Genomic DNA, 25,793 nt, shown 5'->3' with positions numbered 1-25,793 from the left:
TGGAAAAAAGAAAAGCAGATTTGTTTTTTGGTTTTTCGAAATAAACAAACAAGTGAAGGGATATCAGCAGTGAGGAACAGCGAACAGCAGTGATAGGAGCAGTGGCGGCAAAAGTGTGGCGAACAACGCCTCCGGGCCAACGCCCTCAGCCCCGTTCGACGGCGCCGGCTCCGCGTCGACCCCGCCCGTGGTGAGGAACGCTTTGCGGCGTTCGATTTTGGCCAGCATTTCGTAGAGGCGCAAGTCGGTTCGGTTGGTCTCGTAGTTGCGACTGTAGGCGGGGTAGAGTTGGCGGATATCCCGCAACGCCAGGGCGGCCGAGTGGCGGTACTGCTTGTCGCCGGTGACGAGCAGGTCGAAAACGCAGGCGTCGAAGAAAAAATCCGCAGCCCCGGCCTCTTTGCACAGCCGCTCGGCGCTGTGGCGCTGCATCGCCGGACCGGTCACTCCGAGAGCCGGCAACAGGCGCTCGGGGTCGGCGAGCATCTCCTTGTAGTCGAGCCGTTCGCCGGCCGGACATCCGGTCAAGCAGAGTTGCAACGCGCTGGCCGAACTTCTCTGCGCAACGATCTCCTCCGGCACTTTCACGCTGAACAGCAAATAGCCGCCTGCCAGCCGGACAGTCAGACGGGTGCTTATGTACCGGATGAAGATTTCAACGTGCTCGTTGGCCACCAATTCTCTTATCACCACCGCCGGACGTTGGGTTGGCCACTTGCCCGACGACCGGCTTTCGCCAGTCGTTCCGGAAGGCAATTCTTCGCTGTGCGTTGTGCCGTCGACAAAAGCGGACGGCAGAAATTCCCTCGTCGCTTCGTACATCTTCTGCTCAGTGCAACCGGTCAACGACTTGATAATTACAGTAATCTGTAACAAAAAAGTAGAAATGAACTTGAAAATCATTTTTGTCGACAACCATTCGTTGGCAAAAATGTGTGAAAGAAAAGCATTTCATTTTTTGGAGAAAAATTTTCCCTTCTCAAAATCCACCCCGAAGCAGAAGCGTCGTCATCTGCTTGAGCTGATTTCATTAGGAAAACAAGCTGATCCTTATCATAATTAATGGATTCAATCGTTCTCTCTCTTTTCATGTCCGCTTATTAATTTAACCGCAAATTATTATTTGTTGTTCAAAAAAGGCAATTGATCAGGTTAGCATGAAAACAAAACACGAAAAAACAATTGCGATGAACTTGCGAGAGAAAAATGTTTTTTCTGTTGGCTCATTGAAAAACATACCTTGCCAATGCAAGAAGCACCGACGCCGCGACCGAGCGGCTCGTTGGTCACTTGAACGGCAAAATAGGAGTCGTCGACCAGTGGCCAAGCTCCCAAAGTGAGGCAGGTCTCGTGCTGGCCGCCCAGGGTGCGGATGTGGGGGTCGCCGAAAACGGTACAGTACCTGTAGCCGCTGGCTCCCCGCTGGTGATGGTACGGAAACAAGCACCTACCGGAACTGACCGGCCCAATCGACTGGTCAGCGCCCGGATACGGTCCCGATTGGGGGACGGCGCCGCCGTTGAGCTGCTGCCGGTAACGTTGGACCAGGGCCGAGCAATCGTACGAGCTCAAGTGGTTGCTGATCATCGAGTTGATCGAGTGGAACAGCAAATTGCCACGACAACTGCGGCCAGTCGACCGCAGGCACTTTTCGTACTGTTCCAAAAGCAGGCAGTAGGGCAAATTGGAACTGACCAAAACTTTGTGACTGTTCAACGAGCGAGTGAATTCCTGCGCGCATCGGCTCACACCACACTCGGGCGTTGCTGTACAAAATTTGAATAAACAAACAAACAAACAAACAAACACGACGAGAAGCATACCTTGGACTGTTGTTGTGGAAGAGCAAGAGAAAAGAAGGTAAAAGAGAAGAACAGTGATCAACAACAGGCTGAAAGATGATGATCCGTTGAGGCGAAGCGAGACGTTGACCGGCAAAGAGAACGACAACCAACCTCTGCTGGAAGGGGAATTTTCAATCGGTCGATAGTTGACTTTGCCCATCGGCCATTTCCGTCCGGCGTTGTCCAATCTGGAACGAGAAAGAATTTGAAGAAAAGACATGGACGCAAAAAGAAGAGATAATATTCATTTCAACCAGCTCATTTTGCAAAATAATAATCATAAATTATTTTACAATCAAAAAAAAACAATGAGCAATGAAAAAGTGCCCAATTGGAAATGGAAATTATTCTCCCGGCCGATTTGAAATTTGTTCCACTACTGGATGTCTGCTTAAAGAATAAGTACTGTGGCTCTGTTTTCCTGGTTTGGAATAAAAAGCATCACAGCATTGAATAAGAATAAGAAAAGCAAGTATTCAGAAAAATAAGACAAGTTGAACGCCCAAATGAGACAATTGGCAATGGTGGATAAGCAAGAAAGCGAGAGAGAAAAGGATAAAGCAGAAAAGCTGAATGCGGAAACGCGCCTGGGTCGACGACAGCAGCCCCCGCCGTTCATATATGAAACGCGGTCAGTGATTGTTGGTCGGCAAAAAGTGCGCCATTTTTATTGGTGCTGATGACGATCGTCGTTGTAGAACAGGGGGAATAGGAGGGGTAAGGGTCGGTCGGTCGGTCGACCATCGACGATGGATTTGGCCTTTGACCAGCGGGGCACCGTCCTTTGTGTACTTTAGGCCTTACCGTACTACGACCTGACGACGCCAATACAACTACAACCACAACTTGTAATTCAAGTTGGAATGTAAATTAAAGACAAGAATAATTATAAACAATATATAATAATAATAATAAGCATGCACTCGTTGATGAAAATTGAATATTCAAAAACTGTTGTCGGCTGCTTTCATCGATGCACGTCATCATCTTGCGCAATTAATTTCCTCTTTCTCTCTCTCTCTCTCATCCCCCCTCACTTTCATCCTCTGCCCACACGTTCAATAGTAAAATTTGAACAACAAATCCAACAACAGCAACACTTGTGAAAAAAAAACTTTCTCCAATAAAAAAATAATAATTTAAATAAAATGAATCGGTGAAAATCGAGGAAAAAAATATGTTCGATTGCAAACTTTTATGATTGTTAGCAGCATTCGGCTAACAGATAAACAAAATGTAGACGTTAGCTATGATCAATCTAGGTCGTTTGTGAAAATTGCTAACTGCAACCTTTGTTGAAAGCGCAGTTAATAAATCACCACTGCCGATGACCACCTTTTGCGACGTCATTTCACGCATCGTCGATCTAATACATCGTCACAAAACAAACAAATAAATAAATAAATAAACAAAATTTTTTTACACCTTTCCCACCCAGTGGAATGGGAAAAAAATAATAATTGACAAATGTGGTGGTAAAGGGAAAATTAACAATTCGACAACTCCAAAGATGGAACCGAAGCTGCGATTTTTTTTATTCTTCGAAAACTAGTCGTATACTTATTTCATGGTAGAAGTAATAATTAAAATCAATAAGCAATCATATAAAAGCTGACAATTCAAGTTAAATTAAAAATTGCAACAGAGAAAAACAAAGAAAAAAAAATTTTTTCCAATACAGCAACAATTGGTTGAAATTGTTGGAAATATTTTTCACGGAAATAAATTGTTTCCTATTTTGGTCTTACCTGAAATTTATGCAAATTATCCAATCTGATAAATTTCGTCACACCTTTTGGTAAACAGTGGAAGAATATGATCATTATTAATTGAAATAATTATTTTTTTTGAAAAAATTTTCCATATATGCATGCATGTATGCATGCATGCATGTATGTAAAATGGGAAATATTTTAATTTTAAATTTATTGGTCGACTGCTTCTCAATTTCATACCGCCTGTCAAACAATATTAACAAACTAATGATAAATAATACCACAGCAGGCTTTAAATGACAACCACAAATTGAAAGAAATAAAATTTTAAAGAAAGATGAAAAAAATGAAAAAGAAACAAGCTAACCGACTAATTAATGCTCAGCGATGGTGGTTTAATGTATAAAAGAAATCCACTCGATCACAAACGCTACGTGGAAGTGGAATAAGCAGAAGTAGAAGGAAGTGAATATATCCAATTAAACCGAGACAACGCCGAATCAACTTTGTCAACAAGAATATCATCGTCATCGATGCCATGTAGCTAACGAATAGCAAGCCGGCTAGCTAATTGGTTGGCTGTTTGGTTGCAGGGTTGCTTGGTTGGTTGTCTGGCCCGTAGGCTTGGTATGTAACTGGCCAGTTAGCCAGCTAGCTAACAGGGAAGTAATTCAACCAGTTGAACAAGCTGTACAATGGATGGTTTCAATGAAGAAAAAGAAAAAATAAACTTCTATATATACATATATATATATATATATATATATATATATACGCGTCATTGTCATTTATCTTCACCGTCAACCTGACGATATTAAAAATGAAACATGCTTATTGTTTGTTGTTGTTTGTCGCTTCAAGCCATCATCATCATCATCATCATCATTGTCATCATCTTGCTTGTTTGCCAATTTTTACCCCCTCTCCACTGTGCCCATGGCAATTTCCATTACTTCCACCATTGCTCGTCCATTCGATCACTTCCTTCTTTTTCTCTAACGTTTCTTGTTTACTTTTCCATATGCAAATTTGAACCTATTATTAATTATCCACTTTTGCCGCTACATTATCGTGAAAATATTTCACTTGTGTCAAATTAATTGCAATTTTAATTAAAATTGAACAACAACAACAACAACAAATTGCATTTTCATTAATTTTTTTCTTTTTTTTGACAAGTAAGCGCAATGCAATGTTGCAATGGAATTTTTATCGCCGTTGATTTTATCTTTGATCAATCTTGTCAAGGTGTGCGCGAATTGTCTGCCGATCTAGTGCGACGACAAACGGCATTTATACGATCAATTTTTCACACAAATAAACAAACAAACAAACAAACAATAGAAAAGCAAAAATACGAGGGACAAGTGACAAGAAGTGGGCGGCCCGTGTGTTTGTGTGTGTGTGTCGTGGGGGGGGGGATGGGGAGGGGGAGGGGGAAGAATGATATTTGACATTCACAACAACTACGACAATGATGATGATGAGTAGATAACATTTTTGAAAATATTTTCACCCATATACAAAATTATAATGATAGTGATAAATTTTTCGTTTCTCAATCCCAATGCTTGTTTGGTGAAAATGTTGACCAAGAAGAAAATTAGCATGAAAATACAATTTATAACAAAAACTGATGTTTGGAAAATAATAGGAGATATTTTTTTTAATTATTTGCTCAAAGTTGCCGTTTCACTAGACAACAAATGCTCAAATTGACAAAACATACAAGGAAGTGAACAATGGAAATGGAGAAGGGAAAATTATCGCCGTCGACATAGGTGTGTGTGTGTGGGCGTGTGTAATGAAAAGCTGCCCGTAAAATTGCAAGAAGCATGGGGCAAATTTTCCACACGACACGACTACAATAGGGGCTGAAGTGAATGGTGTAAAATATTGGGCGACAAATGAAATTTGTCATTTGTTCATCAATTTTTAGACGTATAATTTGAAAATGTGATTTATGAACGACACCGTTGACCAGCTGTTCAAATTTGTGTAAATGCTTTTCATTATTTTTTGTTTGTTGGACTTTTTTCCATTTTTTAAATTTAATTTTTACAATAATCATAATCTAATAAATAATAATAAAATAATTACAAAGAAAAAAAAGATTTTTTTTAAAAAAATAATTCCAATATTCTCCAATTATATCCGGTCAATTAAAGTTGTGTGTTTTTTTCTGATCATTTGCTTTGAAAAATATATATATGCTTTCAGAATAAAATTTGAATAGAAAAGACGTGAACCACTTACGATGACAGTTGTCATGTGGAAAATTGCTTCGAGATTAAAGCGTCAAAATACGTCGCGTCGTTGGAAGCAAAGTTTTCATCAACGTATACTGCGTGTATTTTCTGTAAACAGGCGGAAAAGGGGGACGCGTTCAAGGGAACAGCAGAGGTGTCCTTCAAGAGAATGTCCAAAATTGAAATGTCAACGGGTGGGTGACAACCCGGGGGCTTTTCACCAACCGTGGAGTAAATTCTTCCAGCTTTTGCCATTGGACATAGTCGTCGGATTCGGGTATGCCGTCGACAACCAACCCCAAAAAGCCCCCCTCTCCACGACTAGCCCACTTGAACAATAATTATTCAACGGTGCTTAATGGAAAACTCGTAACCCACTGCTTGTTAGCAATTTCATCTGTCCATAATCATTGTTTGAAAAATTTTCATTTTCCTTTCCAATTATTCAATATTAATCTTGTTTGAAGATAAAATTACAAATTTTCATTTGTATACATTTAAAATGAATACGTAAATTTAAAGCTGTCACATTTTGACACTGTTCATGTGCGATACTATCAGCAACAATATGAATGAGCTCTCATTTTATATCTAAAACTAGTGTATAATGCAATGTCCATTTTATACATATTTCATTTACTTTTTGTTTAAACTGCAAATTTATTATCGAAAATTGGTAGATTTTTAGGCACTGTTTGAAATTTCAATATGCTTATCATGAAAAAATTCAAAACAATTTTTATATAGAAAAGTACGAGATGAATAAATTTGTTTTAAATTTGTTCAATTTTATCAATATGAATTAAAATTGATTTGAATTTGAACAATTGCAATTCTTATTCATACAAGAACAGATTTATGAAGCAGCACCGCTTTTCACCGGTGCATGCTTAATGTTGACATGTGAAGCGTGAAATATAAAAATTCAACTCACTGCTTTGATGTTTTGCTTCATTGGTGCGATTTTATTAATTACATGTTTCAATGTAACGGCAGCTGCAACAATTGCAAAGCTTTGAAGTTTAAACTATCAATTTTTGATTCCGATTGAATAAATGATAATTTTCAATATTTCACGAATATATTGCTTCATGTTGAGAAAAATTAAATAAAAATTCCACTAAACAATCTATTATTATTATTATGGATGGTGGAAAAATAAGAGGTGGATTCTAAAATTAAATTCAATTCAATGTTTGCATTGCTAAAATTAAGCCACTTGAACTGATTAATTTTTACGCACTGTTTGCATAGAATGGAATATTTGAAATTGAATAAATCTGTTCAATTTGAAGCAAAAGAAAGCATTTGGAAAATGGAAAAGTTGCTGCCTTTTTATTCTTTACCAATTTGTTAGTGGAATTCTTTGAGAAAGAAGCAGTTGCTTGTTTAACTGACCTGCTCGATTGTAAAAGAAAAGTCCATTCATGTCTAACCACTATGCCAAGCTAAAGCCAAAATGACAATGGTCAGCAGATTCTCAGTTTGCACGGCTTTGCAACAGTGGCGCCAAGAAGACGGAAAACAGCTGCGGTACAAGGCCAAAATATCCACAGTCTATTTGCAATTCAGCAAAGGTCAGAAGAATGATGATGATGATGGTTGTGGTGGATCAATTGAAAAGCCAAGCAGCTACAATTTCACATGCAATCAAAGCAAAGCCCTTCATTTCATTTCCCAGCAGTATGCTGAGTGTAAAATTTCATTTTTCACAAATCTACTACCACTAAAATTCTCGGATCGGCACTGAGGAAATTGTTGATTTTGAAAATCCATTATTAAAAAAAAATTTGTAATCCAATTCATTTCCTTTTCACTCTCCTAACTAACAGCAAATTGTTTGTGATATGAAATTTAATATTTGCATTTTTTTATTAATTGAAATTTTAATATGATATTGTTTTTGTGTGGAAAATATCTTACCTGCATAAGCTGCAACACATAGACTTTGATGCGAACTGGATTTTTTCAGCCAAAATTTCTGGCTTATTTTCCACGTGTAGTTTAAACGGATACTTTGCAGTAAGGCAGAGAGAGAAAGAGAGAGAGAATGCGTATCGTGAGCAAGCTTGAGTGAGAAACTGCTGACCGTGATTCCACAGCGGTTCTCACAATGCAGGTGTGAAAGTTCACAGGTGAACAATGGTCACTTCTGGGCTTGATCTATAGTCGAAAAAGCAGCTGCGCTATCTGGTGAACAATTGACCATTTTGGAAAAGAAGGGCCGCCTCCTGATCACTTGACCCTCTTGACACCAATTTCCGGCCGACCGGTTTTCATTAGCGCTTAATCGACGTTGATTTTATGCTTATCCCCATTATCTAGAAATCATTTGCATGAATATCTTCTATCTATTCACATTCTCGACGATTGTTTCCATCTACCAAATGCCAACATTTATTACTCTAGTTGTTGCTGATCAAACGTTCCATCAATCACAAAATATTACAAAAATACAAATTACATTACTACAAATGGAACTTATATCGAATTTAAAAATGACAATTCAATTCTATTTGCTTTCAGCTCAGCTTAATGTAAACAATATTTCAATGGTCGTACCATTATTCTTGACGTGTAGTTATGTCAATTCAATTGTTAATGAACATTCTTGCAATAATTTCATTTTTCATTTGCTGAAAAGATGTAAAATTAAATTTCAATAACATTTTCCTTTGCATTCTTTCAAAAGTTTACATGATGTACATAAATGTATATATGTACAACTAAATAAATATTTAAATAATAATCGAAAGAAAATGTAAATTTTGCATTTAAATTGGTACTTTTTTAAATTTAATAAAATAAACTGAAACTATTGCACTTTTGGATAGCATTATTTGTTAAATAAAACGAGGCTATTATTGTTATTCAATAATAATGTTATCTTATCATTTGATTTTTGCAAGTTATCTGACAATGAGTGATTAAAAGAAAATAGATGACAGTTTTGACTAATTTAAACAAACTGAAAGTGAATTGTACATATATAACCTTCAAAGTAGAATAACACCACATTTATGGAAATTAATTGTTATTATTAGTAGTGGTAGTTTTACTATCGTTAATGTCGTCAGTAAGCTTTTTCATAAATAAATGAATGTCAGTGTCTTTAAACTGCAATTCTTAAATGGATTTTTCATTCAAATTGTGAGCAATTGCAAAAATAAACGTGAAGGTAAAAGTGTAATTTTATAATTACACAAAATAAATTAGATAAATGCAAACAGTATAATTTTAATAAAATAAATATAATTTAAAATTAAATAATTCATTATATTGCGCAAAATGTATTTTTTAAAATTAAATCAATATTACAGTTCCATTTCAAGCTTCATAAATTGTACTTGCTTTCTTACTTTTACTTACTGTAATGAAAGTGAAGTCACACATCTTGAATTCTTAGTCTATTTTGAAAAATTCAAATTGAGTGAATTTATTTGTTACTTTTTATTGTGTTTTATGATTTATATTCACTTTACAAAATATTACTCCGAATTTTTAAATATTTTGCATAGATTATTATGCAAATGTGCATCAGAGTATTAATTATTCGTTTTTGATATTTATTGTTTATGTTTGTTTAGATTCTTTTTTTATTATTTTTGAAATCATCTTAAATCTTAATTCTAAACATTACTTTGTGTTGCTTTATTCTTGATAACAACTTGATATTTATTTTCGAATGATGTGCATTATTTATATTCTCCCATGAGAGAATCGGTATACTATTTTATAATTTTTCACAGTTAACTAATGTTTTTCATTAATTTAGTTTGTCTCTCGTTATAAAGATAGAAAAAGCTTGGTAAAATGGTAAAATACTTTTTTCATTTACATTTACATTTATGTGGTTTAAAATAAATGATTTTTTAGGCTAGACGTTATGATTCAAGAACAACCATTTTTTCTCCAGAAGGTAAATAGTATTGTATAAAAAAATAAAGTTCTTGAATAGATTGTTTAGATTACTTTTAATTTTTGATTTTCATTTTTCGCAATGTTGAATTGCTGTATATTTGGAGAAAACATTTTAGGTCGTTTATATCAAGTGGAATATGCTATGGAAGCGATTAATCATGCTGGCACTTGTTTGAGTTTGATAAGCAAAGAAGGCATTATTATGGTGGCGGAAAATCGTATTACAAACAAATTGTTGGACGATGAAGCTGCGCAAGAAAAAATATACCGTTTGAACAGGTATGCAGGGATAAATTTTCTTATTTACCGGAAAGTTTGATTTAGTTTTTTTTTTTGATTTAGCGACATAATTTGCAGTGTTGCTGGTATTACTGCAGATGCGAATGTTCTTGTGGCTATGCTTCGTCAACAAGCCCAAAAGTATGCACAAGAGTATTTTTCAAACATCTTTCAAAATTTTCAACTGTCTGTTTTAGATACAGTGTTCAGTATGGAGAATCTATTCCGGTGGAGTTTTTGGTGAGCGGAATGTGCGATTATAAGCAAGCGTACACTCAATACGGAGGTTGAAGAAATTTATTTTTCAGTTTGAAATTTATTAAATTAGTATTTTATTTAGGAAAGCGACCATTCGGTGTGAGCATTTTGTACGGCGGTTGGGACACACATTTTGGCTATCAGTTGTATCAATCTGATCCAAGTGGAAATTACACGGGATGGAAAGCATCTTGTATTGGAAATAACAGTCAGGTTAGTTGCAGTGTTAATTTTTAATTTCACCATAAATGTTCGCTTCCATTTAATTCTTATTTATTTCATAGGCCGCAATACCATTTTTGCAACAAGATTACGACTATGAAACAGCGACTTTGGATTCAATCAAGAATTTGGCCATGAAAGTGATGTGTAGATCATTGGAAGCGAAGCTGACATGTGAAAGAAGTAAATAGTTATTGTAAAAGCAAATTATTGAATATTTCAGTTTTACATTTTGCAGTGGAAGTAGCAACGTTGTGTCGTGTCAATGGTAAAACTGAGGTTCACGTTTTGACCAAAAGTGAAATAACAGAAATGATAGAGAAGAGTGGTGTTAACGAGGATGAATCTTTGGGACAAGAAGTTAGCAAGCGAATGTGAAATTGATTACTGCTTTTGGAAATGAGTAACAGAAAAATATTAAACATTTTCTTAATCTTATTGTTCGGTCTGTCAAGTGTGGTAATAAAATGGAAAGATTGAAATAACGGCCAAATGAAAACTCATGTGCATCTGTGTAAAGCAAATTCTAAACTCCAAAATGTGATTATTCTGGCGGATCATCTTTATACTTTGAATTTATGAAGAACATTACAGCCTTATTGAGAAGTGGTAATTGCTAAAATGAATAAAAAATAATGCCATGTAATTAGCGAGACGAGACATCAAGTTTCACACGTTGGAATTTTACTAAGTAACAAAAAATCTAATTAGCAAATTAAACAGCTTGACATACTGTATACTAATGAAACTTCCGAAATAGCCATCACCATCAGTAATGTCTATTTCTCTGCACTGCTGTGTTAATTGTCAAGGTATTCGTTAAATTCTGGTGAATGAAATATACACTAGGGAAGATGCACGTTCTGAAAACAATACTGTGCTAGTTATGGTCGTTTGTTTCGTCAGATTTTAAAAATTATCTTTAATATTTGTATTTCTTATTTATAAATGATTATAATATTGCAATTTTGTGACTCTGTGTCATTCATTCAGCCAATAATTTTTCACGAAACAGGGGAAAATTAGATGAAAAATATTTAGAACAGTTAAGTATTATAATTATTTAATATTGTTAATTTGCTAAAAATTTGCCCATGATAAATTAATTCCATCTATTAAAACGGTAATTTATGGAAATGTCAACAGTGTAATTGTTTGATACATACTGTAAATGTTTACAAGTTAGTCTTGTAAAATATTTTTAGAGAATTTTACAAATTATATAAAATAAAGTTTTAATTATATTTTTTGCATAAAAATTTACTTTAAATTATAATACATAAAATTTTTATGAGTAAAACGAGTAAGCAATGTGATAATAACATGATTAATACTTTTATTTACTTTATTTACTCATTACTGTAGCCCTGACGGACAGATATTATGCAGCTGTTATCATAATTTGGCATTATGGTTGCCCTAGATGAACTGACATTTAATATTGATCACGGTTACCTTGAAGGTTTGGTGAGAGGTTTCAGAGGTGGTATTTTGTCTCCAAGTGACTACACAAATTTAGTACAGTGTGATACACTGGAAGGTAAAATATTTTAATTTGTTGTCCATTCGCTTCCAGTGAAATAGTTTTTCTGCTGAGTTCTTTATTAATTAATAATAATAATAATAAAATTGTAATAAATTGTTTTTTTTTATAAATTTTAATTGTGGTTATTTTTTAGATTTGAAATTACATCTGCAATCAACCGATTATGGACAGTTTTTGGCAAATGAACCTGGGCCCATAACTGTGAATGTAATCGAAGAAAAATTGAAAGAAAAAGTGGTTGCTGAATTTCAGCATTTTCGTAACAACAGTTTGGTTCCCTTATCAACGTTTCTTGATTACATTTCGTACGTGTTTTGTTATTGATTTTTGTGATGATCGATGAACGTCTGCTTGAAGGCTATTTTTCACAAATTTTAAGAAGCAGAGTTCAAAGGAAATATAGTTATCGTCTGTAAATATAATTTTTAAATTAATGCGATCACTTTGCGCGATTTAAATAAAATTTGCCAAAGCAATGCTTTGATAGATAATGTTGCCTAGTGTACGTGCAGTTGTGGTTCATGAATATTGTTTAGGTATTCGTATATGATTGATAACATAGTGTTGTTGATCACTGGCACTCTTCATCAGCGACCTATTGCCGAATTGATTTCAAAATGCCATCCTCTGGGATCGTTTGAACAAATGGAAGCTATTCACATTGCATCAACTCCTGCCGAACTTTACAATGCCGTTCTCGTTGACACTCCGCTTGCACCTTATTTTGTGGATTGCATCTCAGAGCAAGATTTGGACGAGATGAACGTTGAAATTATTCGAAATACACTTTTCAAGGTAATAATACTATTAATTTTTTTTAATATTAAATATTTGTTTCCACTTCATCAATTGCCGGTAGTTTTATTTCAAAAAGGTTTTCAATAAATATTGGGCTGATCATTTTTCAAAATTATGCTGTGATGCTTTGTAAAATTGTGTAGTACAGTTGAAATGATGTATTTAGCTGTAGAATTTCCTTCCAGTTTTGTTGTTGTGAAATGTGAACTAGTTTGCAATTGATTTCTGTTCTAGCTATTGGCTAACATTGAATACATATTCTAGTTATTTATTTACATGCACTTGTATTTGACTGCATTTACTTGATTTAAATATAATGCATCGGGAAATGGGAATAGGTTAAAAAAAAGCAGTCACGACACAAATACACTAAATTAATTGTTTATGCAGTTTACTGTTGCTGTTGGGAAATAATTTGGATATGAAATGTCTTTTTTTGCATTGTAAAATTGCCCAATTTTTTAATGTTATTCCAAATATGTTATGCATTGAAAATCTGATATTGAATAGATGATTGCAACGTAAAACATACTGTATTCACTAATCAGCAGTGTGTCAAAAATTGTAATTTGAATTTTTTTTGATATGATAAACAAATTTTTAACAAATCATTAATATAATGCAAATATATCATTCGGGAGAGAAATTCTTTTGAGGAAATTGTATATTAATTTTGAAAAATATTTTAAACTTGTGGTAATATTTCATGTTATTAGTACTGTACATTAATAGTTTTAAAAAGAGATTGATTATAAGTGGAAAAGATGTATAATTTCAATTGTTGTAATGGTTCTCCGTTTTAGGCGTATTTGGAGGACTTTTACAAATTCTGTTGCAAATTAGGTGGTACGACAGCGGAAGTGATGCGCGAAATTTTGGCAGTATGCAATTGTTTGTTTGTTAATTTATTGTTAAACAATTAAATTGCTTAGTTCGAAGCGGATCGTCGAGCGATCATTATTACGATAAATTCGTTTGATACGGAATTGTCGAAAGATGATCGTGAAAAGTTGTATCCGAAATGTGGCAAACTTTATCCAGACGGACTGGCGCATTTGGCTCGTGCTGATGAATATGATCAAGTTAGACAAATTTGTGAATGTTACATGGTAAGAATCATCCACCACTATCACCACCATTGTTGTCAAACGGTTGAAGTGTTGTTTCATTTTAGGAATATAAGACCCTGTTTGATGGAGCCGGTAACAATCCGAATGATAAAACTTTGGAAGATAAATTTTTTGAACACGAAGTTTGTTGATGCAAAATTATGAACATTTTTTACTAACAGTTTAGCATATATTGTTCTTTTTTTTCGTGTATCTTAGGTGAAGCTGAATGTGAAAGCGTTCATGCAGCAGTTTCATTTTGGTGTATTTTATTCATATTTGAAATTGAAAGAACAAGAAATGCGCAATATTATTTGGATTGCCGAATGCATTGCGCAACGTCATCGCGCCAAAATCGATAATTACATACCGATTGTGTGAGCAAAAGTTCCATTGCAAAAATTATCCCTGTTTCTCGTCAATTGCAAGCAACTGTTGTTTTGGTGTTGATGTTAATCGGATGAATTGTGATGCGTGTTGATTTCTTTTTTTGTTTTTTCCCTCTACATTCAGAATGCTCGACCTCAGTCTAGTGTAGTCTAGTCAAATCTAGTCTGATCTGTGATGATGATTTTTATTGTGCTTTGGAAAATTTTCAGTCCGTCATATTGTCATTGGATGTAATTGTCATCTTGAAGCATATTCCTTGAAAAAATATTCCATTTTTACAAAACGTATATAAAGTGTGATGTGATTTTTAATCTTTACGTATGTTGATTATTTGTAAATGATTGCCGGTTCAACGAGTGAAAAGAAAAATTTCAACTAGTGCATTCACGTTTGGATGTTACAGTTGGAAAAATTATGAAAAATTAAATTGTCAATTTTTGCTTAAAATACCAACGTGCAATTTCAATGACTGAAAATTATAATAAATTAATCGTCTGAATGATTTGTTTTCATCATTTGGAATATATTTTCTAAAGTTGTTTTTGGAACATGAAATAGTACTTGAATATTCTTATTCTGTATTAGATAGTTTGTCAATACGGTGTGAAAACTTTCGGCTGAAAATTTCACTTTATAATTTATTTGCAGTGAAGTATGATGGAAAATGAAAAAAAAATTCTTCTGTTTTACAATTTAACAAATGCCATTTATTGATATTTTTTCTTGGAAGTTTCAGTTATTTATAATTTTCATTTTAGTTGTTTTTCTATGTTCGATCATTGTATCAAAAATAATGAAGTATGAAAAAGGGTATAATTTTTCGTTTCTTTTTTCTTTTTTGATTTTTAGTGATTATGAAAATTATTTTTACAGGCCGTCGGATTGCCAAGCGAGCATCGCAGATGAAAGTAATTTCGTGCAGTAGTTGATGTTTGCAGTGTTGAAAGTGACTTTTTTCCAGGTACTTTGGATACTGTGAATAAAAGCAAATTGTCGCAGACCACTTTCAGTGAGTTGGGTGTTCGTGAGCCGTTTTTGAAAGGACTAACTCGAATGAAGTTCTTTGCTCCATCACCAATTCAAGCGAAAGCAATTCCTGTTGGTTTTGCTGGTCATGGTTCGTTGATTTTCTATTTTGTCCTCCCTGCATGCATAAATAAATTAATAATTGATTAATGAAGCACAAATGAAATAAATGCATCATTTTTGTTTATATGCAATAATACAGTATCAGATGTGTATGTACTTGGATGTTGAAACGAGTTGAAATTTGTATTATTTTTGTAACGTATAATTGTAGATATGATTGTGCAATCGAAATCAGGCACTGGTAAAACTTGCGTGTTTTCCATTTTGGCTGTTCATATGGTTCGTAAAGAAGCGGACAGTGGTGTCCAAGTTATCATTGTCACTCCTACTTGTGAAATTGCCATTCAAATTCAACACGTTATTGACCAAATTGCGCACTTTGACGAACACTTGAAGTGTCAATTTTTTTCTGGCAAATTTCGAAGCCTGCTTTTGGATAAAGATGAACTGAAGAGATGTCAAATTGTGGTTGGCACACCGGGTTTGTGTTCACTTTTTTCTATTGATTATCGACATTCCGTGTGCTGTGTGATTCATGGTGACGTTATCGTTCATTAATTTTTTGAATTCACGACAATTTTGTTTCGTTGTAAATGTAATCTGTACGGCTTCTGTGATTGAGTAATTTTGATAAAATTTAAATGTGGCTTGATTAATGGTAATTTTACGATAAAAAATCTACTTCATTTGAATAATTAATTTTTGGGGATGTAGTTTTACAGTAAGTTTGTTGGAAGGTAAATTCGCAGATGTAATGCAAATAAAGACAGTATTCTATTTTTTCCTCAAGCGCATTATATTTATTTTATAACTTTTAGTTAGAGAAAATTATCTGTTTGCATTTGTGAATTTTCTACTAGTATTGTGAATTCTAATCGTTAAAGTTAATATATTTTTTGTTTTGTGATAATTTGTATATTTTATTCGTGTATTTTTCAAAGGTCGATTATGCCATTTGGTGAAGCTCAATGCTATCAGTGTGGAAAGAGTACGGATGCTGGTGTTCGATGAAGCCGATCGGCTGATGAATGGCACTTTTCAGCCAACACTGAAGTGAGCTAGATGTTTGTTTGTTTTTAATTTCCTATCCATTTGGCAAAAATTTTATAGTTTTTCAATTTAATTTTTTTGTTCAGTAAATGGATTTCACATTTAGTTTGCATTTCATAGAATTGTTGCAATTATGATGTTGTTTTGCATTGTAGCGTACTTTTCAATCATCTTTCTGCAAGCAAGCAAGTAGTGGTGACGTCGGCCACATACCCGCACGCTTTTTGTGAAATGTTGAAGCGTTACATGCGAAATCCAACTTTCATCAGTATCAGTGATGATTTCGAAAGTACTAATTTTCTTTTCACGTGTTTTGTCGATTATTGTCATTTTTTGGCATATTTTAATTTTTTCCCCTCTTCCTTCCCAGATATCAAACATTTTGCAATGATTGCCGTCTGCAACGTGAAGAACACGACGAACAATTTTGAATTGAAGATCGAAGCTGTGCAATGGCTATTTTCTCACTTCAGCTTCAATCAAGCGGTTGTTTTTTATAATAACAATGAACTGTAAGCAGTATTTTTTTGCCCAGTGCTGGGTTTTAATTTGTGTATTGGCTTTCAGCTTGATGACCATTGCTCAGGAGCTCGATTCACGTCTTTGGTCAGTTAGGTACATTTCGCGCGATATTGAACCTCAAGAACGACTGAAAGTGATCGAACAGATGAGAAGTATCGAAAGTCGAATTTTAGTGTCCAGTGATTTGGTGAGTTTACTTTTTTTTTCTAAAATAAAAACAAGATTGAATGTTGTGTGCAAATGAGACATTTGAATTCAATCTATTTAAATTCAGTTGTCGCGTGGGGTGGATTTGCCAATGTTGAACATGGTGGTGAACCTTGATGTTCCGAAATACGGTACTGATTATTTGCATCGCGCTGGACGTGCTGGACGTTTTGGTAATTGTCGATTTGTCATTGATAATTATTTAAAAATAGACGTCGATATTTGATTTGCAGGTAGAAGTGGACTGTCGTTTACTGTAATTACGAATGAATGTGAAGCAGTGAAATTTTTTCATCTGATGAAAGGTTTGAATGTTCGCTTCAAATTGCTTCCTTCCGACGCTGCGATGGATCTTGTGGACAATTCGTCCTATTTCGATTCTCTGAAATATGTAGAATTTTCTCCATTGAAAATTTGGAACCGTTTCATGAAGTGCACGATTCGACTTCCTGAAAGGAAGGATCGTGTCAAGCACGACCCAAACTGGAAGCAAGATATTTATGATAAGAAGGATGTTCCAAAGAAGCGCAGAGCTCGTGGCAAGGTGCAAAAGCAGCAATCATCAGTACAATGAAAGCAACAATCACGAGCTCGTTCATACACATCCAAAACGAGGAACAGTTGATGAATGAAGATTGTGTGCATGTGGTCGGTCTGATCGTTTCGTTTCGTTTTGTTACAATAATGATGCCCATATACTCTGATTGATGATCAGAAAGAAGCGTGAAAATTGCCTGTACTTGATTCATCTTTAAGCATGCATCGCAGAAACATTTAATATATAAAGAAATTGAATAAAACTTTTAAAAAGATACAATCCAAAACACACCGTTTCAGTAAGTTTCGTATGAATTTTTTTTTCAATTTTTATTATTTATTGTGAAACATTAATTATTTATAATTTGTTCAGTTTGTTTTAAAAATATGTTCATATATATTTTTTATTTTTATTTTTTCATGTTTTTCAAAAAAAGTTATATCAAATGAGAACTACAGTACGCACATTATTTGTATATGGGTAAAATGGAAATTAAGTTCATTGACGTTTGTTTGTTTGTTTGTGATAAAGATGATTTCAGAAAAGAAAATTGATAACAATTAATCACCAAGTGTTGTACATCGATTGGAATAATGTTCTTATCAATTTTTGCAATTTTTTAAGTTTAGCATGCATGAAATTGAAGCATTTTAGTAGGTTGAATTTGAAAATAAGAAAGCGTAAATTTTTATTTCATAATATTATTCAAAGAAAGATGAGATTGTTCTATTAATATTTTTCAATTATTGGTTGGTGGTGGTGGTGTTGTGAATTTGTCGCTTCGATGATATCCATTGTCATTGAACATGACAGTCGGACGGTACAGTTTTGCGGGAGGGGGGTCACGAGGTTAATGTTGGATTTTTGGTCTGCATACCGGCGGCTTTTTGCTGCATAGCTGATTTCTTGTCTTTTTTTTCCCAAGAACAGAATAAAGCTATGCTGCTTGTCGTCGTTGTCGTCGCTTGACCTCTGCTACTCCAACTGGTTGGCAAATAAATGATTAGTCCATTTGTTCGTCTCTTGATGAAGGCTGTGTCGTTTTTGAATGCGACCAGAGTTATATATTTTAAGCCGGCCGAAGCTGAAATAATTTTCCACTGATTTGTCCGTTTCTGCGTCCTGTTTCGCCGTCAAAGTTGTATTGATTTTCTTCTATCTCAATTCAAATTTTCCTCGAATTCATTCACGAAGTATATACATATATATAACTGCTATACACACACAATATATCTGCAGTCAACTTCAGCAATGTGAGAGAGATGCTTTATTTTTTGTTTGTTTGTTTATTCTATTTCATCAGATTGAAATTTCAGATTTCATCACAATCTAAATTAATTAATCAATTCAACAATGACTCGACCGTGGGTTGTTCGTTTCATTTGCATCGCTTGCTCAACGTTCGCTATGCTAATTCGGTGGAACACTTTGTTTGCAGATTTCGTCTACGATGATACGTATGTTCAACAGATACGTTGATTTTTCTTTTGTTTAATAATTATTTGATGAGAATATTTGTGAAAAAGCAAAAAATAAAATTATTATTATTATGTTATTCTCGACAGTGAACGTGATGTTTAATGAAGAAACGTATTTTAGCAGGGCCATAAAAAGTAATATGGATTTGAGACCTGAAACTCCTTGGAAACAAATTCTAGTCGACGACTTTTGGGGTACTCCATTGTCGCATTCTGGTTCGCATAAATCGTACCGTCCGCTAACTGTTGCTTCGTTCCGTGTGAATTTTGCCCTCGGTGGATTGAATCCTTTCGGGTAATTAAATAATTCATTAAATTTACAATTTGATCCGATTAACATTTTTTTCAGTTATCATCTTTTCAATGTTCTTATCCATGGAATGGTAACGAGCGCTGTTTTTGTTGTCGTCCACAGCACTGTTGGCCAGTTGGAAATATCGTCCATGACGTCGGTGCTTTTCAGCGTGGCACCTATTCACACGGAATCGGTTGCCGGCGTCGTGGGCAGGGCGGATTTGCTTGCCACTTTGTTCTGCTTGTTGGCGTTGATGGCTTATTTGAAAACGGTCGAACTGCGTCGATTGAACAACGGCAGCCAATTTGGCTGTTGGTTCGCCTCATTGGGGACAATTTGTTTGTCCAGTATGGCTACACTGGCCAAAGAGCACGGCTTGTCCGTGCTGGGCGTTTGCATACTGTACGAATTGTTGATTGTTCAAAGGGTCCAATTCAGTCTGTGGATTTGCCCAAAAGTACAAAGACGACGTGCAAGGCACAAAAAATCGGTAAGCAGCTAATTGATGGATGTTTTACGTTTTATCCACAATTCACACAACTGGCTTGGCTCAAAAAGTCGCTTCTTTTTAATTCAATTAATCGTCGATTGATTCGATCTTCGATTTTGAAATTGACTGAGTTGGAGAAAAGAAAAAGAAATCAATTGAATACAATCGACAGTGGTTTGTTTCAGATGAATGAGAGAAAATAATAATAATTCACTGAGGAGAACTTGCCTCTCAAGAGATTTGGGTAGAGAATTAACTCTATTAGCAAAGCAAATTGATCACATTTATTTTTATCCTGCAGTGATTGATCCCAACATTTGAAGACTTTCCAAATGTGAAAATAATTTCATTTCGATTTTTGCGCAATTTATAAAATGAGTTTTCTTTTTTTTAAACACTTTTTTATAATACAAATTCCATTTTACACATTCGATTCGCTGCTGATTTACTTCTGCACAATGTCGGCAAATATTATCAGTGGCATTATTTTGCATGTTATAATGCCGTCTGATTTATACGTTTCAGTTGACAGAATTAATAGATAAGATGACCCCGCGAGACAGTTTTGTTGCAAGTCATTTTCTCAATGTGCTCGTCAAAGCTGTACTATAGGCGATGGATTTTCCTATCGACTTTAACCTTGCATTGAATATATTTACTATTGTTGTATTGTTCACCAGTTAATCAAATGAGAAATACGAGGGCATATTTTCAACTTTTCTCACCAAAGATAATTTTATTGAAATTTTTTCAACGAAACAATATTTAATACTATACTTTGGAGAGAATTTGAACAAAAATTTATCCACTGAGAAACGATAAAGTTTAGATGATGAGAAAAAGTTAGGCATTTGTGATGTTATTTCGAAGTTGATGCAAAAATTTTTTCTCTTGCGACCAATTTAATTATTCAGTTGGATGATTTTATATATAAAATATTTTTCAATTTCGTCGAATACTATTAACAGTCAATGCTCGAGTGTTTCACTGAAAATTGAAAATTTATTTTTTTTTTGTAAAATATTAATTTCTCTGTTCGATTTAGAAGAACGAATTGGACGCAGTTTGCTTGTGGATGTTGATTGTTGGCGCTGCTTTCGTGCTATTCTTCAGATTATGGGTGATGAATTTCCAATCGCCCGCTTTTTCTTCTTTCGACAATCCCGCTTCACACTGCTCGAATCGTTTGATCCGAATATTGACATTTCTTTTTTTGCCCATATTCAATTTGAAACTCGCTCTCTGTCCGACGGTTCTCAGTTTCGACTGGTCGATGAATTCCATACCACTGGTCGAATCCATTACGGACAGTAGGATATTTGTGGCCTGTTTGGGATATTTGGCTTTGGCTGGTCTCGGTTTTCAGCTTTATCGTTTTATCATTGGACGAGAAGAATCAACTCCGGTCGGAAAGTTGTACACTCCACTTCCATGTTCACCGTACACACCTCGAACGAAACGTTTCATTGATATGTACAAGAACAACAACAGCAACGACAGTGACGATGCACTAGTGGACTGTTGCTTAAACGGCCACGCCCTGGCAAAGGAAAACAACAATATATCCGTAGCACGTTGGAACAGTGGAAGTCGAGAAAAGTCGAACTGCTGCACCACAACAATCACCAGACTGTACGCCAACGATTGGCAGCAAACAGTACCAAAATTTCGAGCCAAGTTCAAAGGTCAGCCACTGAAGCTTGAAAGCACCGTTTCGAAAGATCAGTCTTCAGAGATGGCTTTTCTTGCTTTGCTTTGGATGGTCGTTACGTTCATTCCGGCGTCAAATTTGTTCTTTTACGTTGGTTTTGTTGTCGCCGAAAGAGTTCTCTATTTGCCCAGTGTTGGATTTTGCTGTTTAATAGCAGTCGGCGCTTGCAAACTTTTGAAAATTGCCAGACGTGAAAATCGTGCCATATTTTGCTCTGTTCATTTGCTGTTGTGCATTTCATTGGTCAGTTTGGCCGTCAGAAGTTGGCTCAGGAATATGGACTGGATGGACGAAAAGAGTCTGTATTTATCTGGAGTGTCAGTATGTCCCGCTAAAGCGTTGGCAAATCTTGCAAACGTCTACGCTCGAGAAGGAACGCTTGAAAAAGCGGAACAACTGTACAAAATTGCACTGGATCAAAAATCAGATACGTCCGATACTTGGTACAATTATGGATTATTTTTGCAAAATGCGGGTCGCCTTAGCGAAGCTTTAAATGCTTACAGAAATTCAATTCAACGAAGACCCTGGTTTGCTTGTAAGTTCCATTTAAATTTTGTCTCATATATATATATATATTACGCTTCTGTCGAAAAAATGTGCGCAAAAATAAGCAAAACTATAATCAGATAATGTAGTCAATGCAGTTGTGACATTGCCAGGTTTGATTAGTCGTTATTGAAAAGATTGATTTGGTAAAAATAAATCAGTTTGCAAGAAATGATGAGAACTTTATTTCAGTGGCCTACCTGAATTTTGGCATTGTTCTTGGAGAAATGGGAAGAACAGAAGAAGCCAAACAAGTAAGTTTGATCCATATTTTTTTCAGCTTAATAATTCGTAGTTATGAAAAAAAACATATGAATTTGAATTTTTTTTACAAACTTTTTGTTTTAGTTTTTCAATTTTGTTTATTTAGCATTTGTTGCATTGTTCAAAATTAAAGAGCAACAGTATGAGAGATCCAGTGAGCCATGAACATGCTCAGATTTCATGCTTGTACAGTCTTGGACGACTGCTGGCTGATGAAAACAAGCACGACGAAGCTATACAAATTTATCATGAAGCCTTGAACAGGATAAATGCCCACTATGCTCCTCATGCGCTGTACAACATGCTCGGTAAATATTCAACATTTTTTGCTGTGCTCTGTTAATATGATTTATTGTACTTATTAATGTGGCTTTGGACAAGATTTATTAAATTAATAAACATGTTTAATAATTTAGAGAAAGTGTAATGCAATAAGTTTTGCAACATATGCAGTTTTTTGTAACGTGTAATGCACAGCGTAATTATACAAACGAATGAACTATTAACGAATTTTGTCATTATCATTTATATGAATACCCAAATATATATATATATATATATATTTATTTATTTATTAGCTGATTCTTATGCTAAAATTGGACAAACTGAAGCAGCAGAAAAGTATTTTCAGCAGTCAATTATTTCAAAAGCGAATCACATCCCAGCTTATCTCGCTTATGGCCATTTCTTGTGGAAACATGTGTGTTCAATTTTGTCTGTTGTAAAATTAATTGGCATATGATATGATGTAAATGCATTTTCTTTAGGGTCACATTATTGAAGCACGTGAAAAATTTGAATTGGCAACTCGCTTGCAAATTGAGTCTGTCCAGGCTCTTGAACATCTGGGTCATTTTTATCTTGATACGGGCAATCTGGAATTGGCAATTGAAACATTTGTAAAAGCTTTGAAATTAGAGCCTCATAATTTCGGCCTTGTATTTGCACTGGCCACTGCTCAAAGGTAAGCAACATGACAAAAACAAAGAATTTGCTTAGGATAAACAATATGACACCATACATACATATATATATAAATGGCTATCTGTACGCATGTATGTATATATGTATATAGGCACACACGCACACATGCTATGTACATGCATGTTGTACATATGCTTGTAAAATTGCAAAATCTGTTCGTAAAACAAATAAATACTGATACATCATATTGTTAGTGTTAATATTTTGTTCGTAATTGTTGCACATGCGAAAGCAAATCTGTATTTACCGTCGTTGTTTCTAAGCATTGAAACGTTAAAATTCTGTTTGAAAATTTCCTTTTATTGCACAATGTTGTAAAATTTGGTCGATTTATAAAGTGCACCATTTCAAATATGCTAATTTTCAAAATAAATACTGAACACAATTTATTACAGAAAAAATGACAACACGACCGAAGCGGAGCGTTTGTACAAACGAGCAGTGGAGATTGAACCAATGGTAAATAATTGGAATTTTCATGCTAAATTGATGAACGTTGATTTTTTAGTCGAGTTCTGCTCATTCAAATTATGGTGCTATTTTGCATATGAATGGAAAATACAAAAATGCCAAAGAAGAATATCTGTTAGCGCTTCAGTTGAAACCGGACGATATGATTGTGTTGGAAAATTTGAAAAAATTGGAAAGCATTTACTTTCAAAAATAATTGATAAGCAATTGCTGATGTTATTTGAAATTTCAATCGTGTAGTGAACGTTGAAATTGTGGCTCATAATGATACGAGGCCAACAGATAGGTGAACAGTGTGAGGAAAAACGAAACCGCTTCTTTCCATAATAACTGTAACTAAAGCTTTTGTGAAGTGATTGAACGAGACTGTAACGGCTCATTCTTAATAAAGTTGATAATTTTCACGGCAGTGTTTTTTAAATCGTCTGATATAGTTTCAAAATAATGATGCTTCTCTACGAAGCATGCAGTGAGACCATGAAGCATTAGGGCTTTGTTTAAGAACGCGCCTTAGTCTCTAAAAATTGACTTTATTCGTATCAGTCGATCGGAAATGATTAGTGAAGTACAAGAAACGTATTCCCGACGTTCCCAGTTGCGTATTTCTCAAGATATCCCGAAAAAAGTGGAAAACTTACCTATGTATTAATATGGGCAACGTGCCAACTTTAGAAGCCATTTATTTTACAACTACTGGATAGATTTCGCCCAAACTTTGCATAAAATTATTTTTAATCAATGCGAATGCCTAACAAGCATAAAAAGAGCGAATTTCGAAAAAAGGTTTTTGCCGTTTTTCAAAAAAAAAACAAGTCTGTAGCCCATGAAATTTGCAATTTTTGAGAAAAGCTTTGGAATCCAAAAATGGACTTTATGGACATCAATCGATCGGAAATGAATAGAGAAGTACAACAGACATATCCACACCGTTCCTAGTTCCATAGTTCTCGAGATATCCCAAATCAAGTGCCTCGCTTACCTATTTATTGAGATAAGCAAAGTGCCGACTTTAGAAGCCCATTATTTCACAACGACTGGACAGATTTCGCCCAAAACCTGCATTTCTTTTTGCCAAGCAATGAAAAATGTACAGTAGCCATATTTATCAGCAGAAATGAACAAAATAAAAATTTGCATGCGAGGTCGTTGGCTTTGTTGACATAATAGAAATCATTTCAGTTTGAGGCCGTCCGTGGATGGTAGCTCAGCGTTTTGATTGGAAAATTGACTGAAGGCAAACATTGAATCCAAACACTATTTTCGCTTTTTATTCATTATTATTTTTTGGAATAATTTCTGAAAAATAATTTTTCAATGAACATCCAAATACAATGAACATGAACAATGAGAAAACGGCGCATTTAGCAGTAAGTGGCTGTTTTAAAAATTTTAAGTCCTCATCACTTAACAATGCAGTTGAGAATCGATATTGAGCATAATTTCTCAATACATTCTCCATGAAGAGTTCTCAACCTGAGATGATAGGTGATTTAATAAACGCTATATTTCATTACAATTAAGTTTGATTAAACACACTCTGTACGCATTGTTCATCTATTATTAAAATATGATGTTTTGAAAATCACCTTTACAGTAGCTAACATGCACTTTCAATTGACCATAAACAAGCATTTGCCTGTAAATTGTTCACATAAAATTAGCTTCATTTGAGCTTCTTGGTTTCGTGAATTAAGAAAATTTTCAGAAATACGTAGGTGTGTTTTGTCTAAGTGAATTTTGTTTTGTTATGGCGTTTCTTGTCAGATAGTTTATATTTTGACTGGAGTTTGAATGTCAAGGTCATTTTTGAATTT

General features: G+C 34.7%; 6 protein-coding genes across 6 annotated transcripts; all 6 read left to right on the top strand.

Moving 5' to 3' along the window:
* The first annotated feature begins 637 nt into the window (after positions 1-637).
* Tsp_05296 (conserved hypothetical protein) lies at positions 638-1,063 on the top strand. Its single transcript, XM_003371582.1, has one exon. It carries the CDS (start codon positions 638-640, stop codon positions 1,061-1,063), a length of 426 nt encoding a protein of 141 aa, XP_003371630.1.
* A 124-nt stretch (positions 1,064-1,187) lies between these two features.
* Positions 1,188-1,785, top strand: Tsp_05297 (conserved domain protein). The gene is made up of 2 exons (XM_003371581.1): positions 1,188-1,281; positions 1,310-1,785. The coding sequence occupies exons 1-2, from the start codon at positions 1,188-1,190 to the stop codon at positions 1,783-1,785; spliced, it is 570 nt and encodes a 189-aa protein (XP_003371629.1).
* Positions 1,786-5,816: 4,031 nt separating this feature from the next.
* On the top strand, positions 5,817-6,149 carry Tsp_05298 (conserved hypothetical protein). The gene has a single exon (XM_003371580.1). The coding sequence runs from the start codon at positions 5,817-5,819 to the stop codon at positions 6,147-6,149; it is 333 nt and encodes a 110-aa protein (XP_003371628.1).
* A 2,157-nt stretch (positions 6,150-8,306) lies between these two features.
* Positions 8,307-10,866, top strand: Tsp_05299 (multicatalytic endopeptidase). Its single transcript, XM_003371579.1, has 9 exons — positions 8,307-8,405; positions 9,584-9,616; positions 9,685-9,727; positions 9,846-10,008; positions 10,072-10,161; positions 10,206-10,294; positions 10,349-10,479; positions 10,551-10,671; positions 10,712-10,866. The coding sequence occupies exons 1-9, from the start codon at positions 8,307-8,309 to the stop codon at positions 10,864-10,866; spliced, it is 924 nt and encodes a 307-aa protein (XP_003371627.1).
* A 1,032-nt stretch (positions 10,867-11,898) lies between these two features.
* Positions 11,899-17,773, top strand: Tsp_05300 (vacuolar proton pump subunit D 1). Its single transcript, XM_003371578.1, has 13 exons — positions 11,899-12,028; positions 12,168-12,339; positions 12,571-12,799; positions 13,765-13,941; positions 14,161-14,318; positions 15,205-15,239; positions 15,293-15,448; positions 15,632-15,901; positions 16,362-16,473; positions 16,626-16,982; positions 17,038-17,179; positions 17,267-17,372; positions 17,433-17,773. Exons 1-13 carry the CDS (start codon positions 11,899-11,901, stop codon positions 17,771-17,773), a joined length of 2,385 nt encoding a protein of 794 aa, XP_003371626.1.
* A 1,317-nt stretch (positions 17,774-19,090) lies between these two features.
* On the top strand, positions 19,091-24,219 carry Tsp_05301 (putative transmembrane and TPR repeat-containing protein 2). Its single transcript, XM_003371577.1, has 7 exons — positions 19,091-19,194; positions 19,337-19,510; positions 19,565-20,000; positions 21,046-22,249; positions 22,453-22,514; positions 23,292-23,488; positions 23,904-24,219. The coding sequence occupies exons 1-7, from the start codon at positions 19,091-19,093 to the stop codon at positions 24,217-24,219; spliced, it is 2,493 nt and encodes an 830-aa protein (XP_003371625.1).
* The last annotated feature ends 1,574 nt before the right edge of the window (positions 24,220-25,793 follow it).

This window comes from Trichinella spiralis (assembly GCF_000181795.1).
Source record: "Trichinella spiralis strain ISS 195 chromosome Unknown Scfld9, whole genome shotgun sequence".
NCBI classification, from domain to species: domain Eukaryota; kingdom Metazoa; phylum Nematoda; class Enoplea; order Trichinellida; family Trichinellidae; genus Trichinella; species Trichinella spiralis.
The sequence above is the reverse complement of the archived record's forward strand: the minus strand, read 5'-3'. Positions and strand labels throughout refer to the sequence as shown.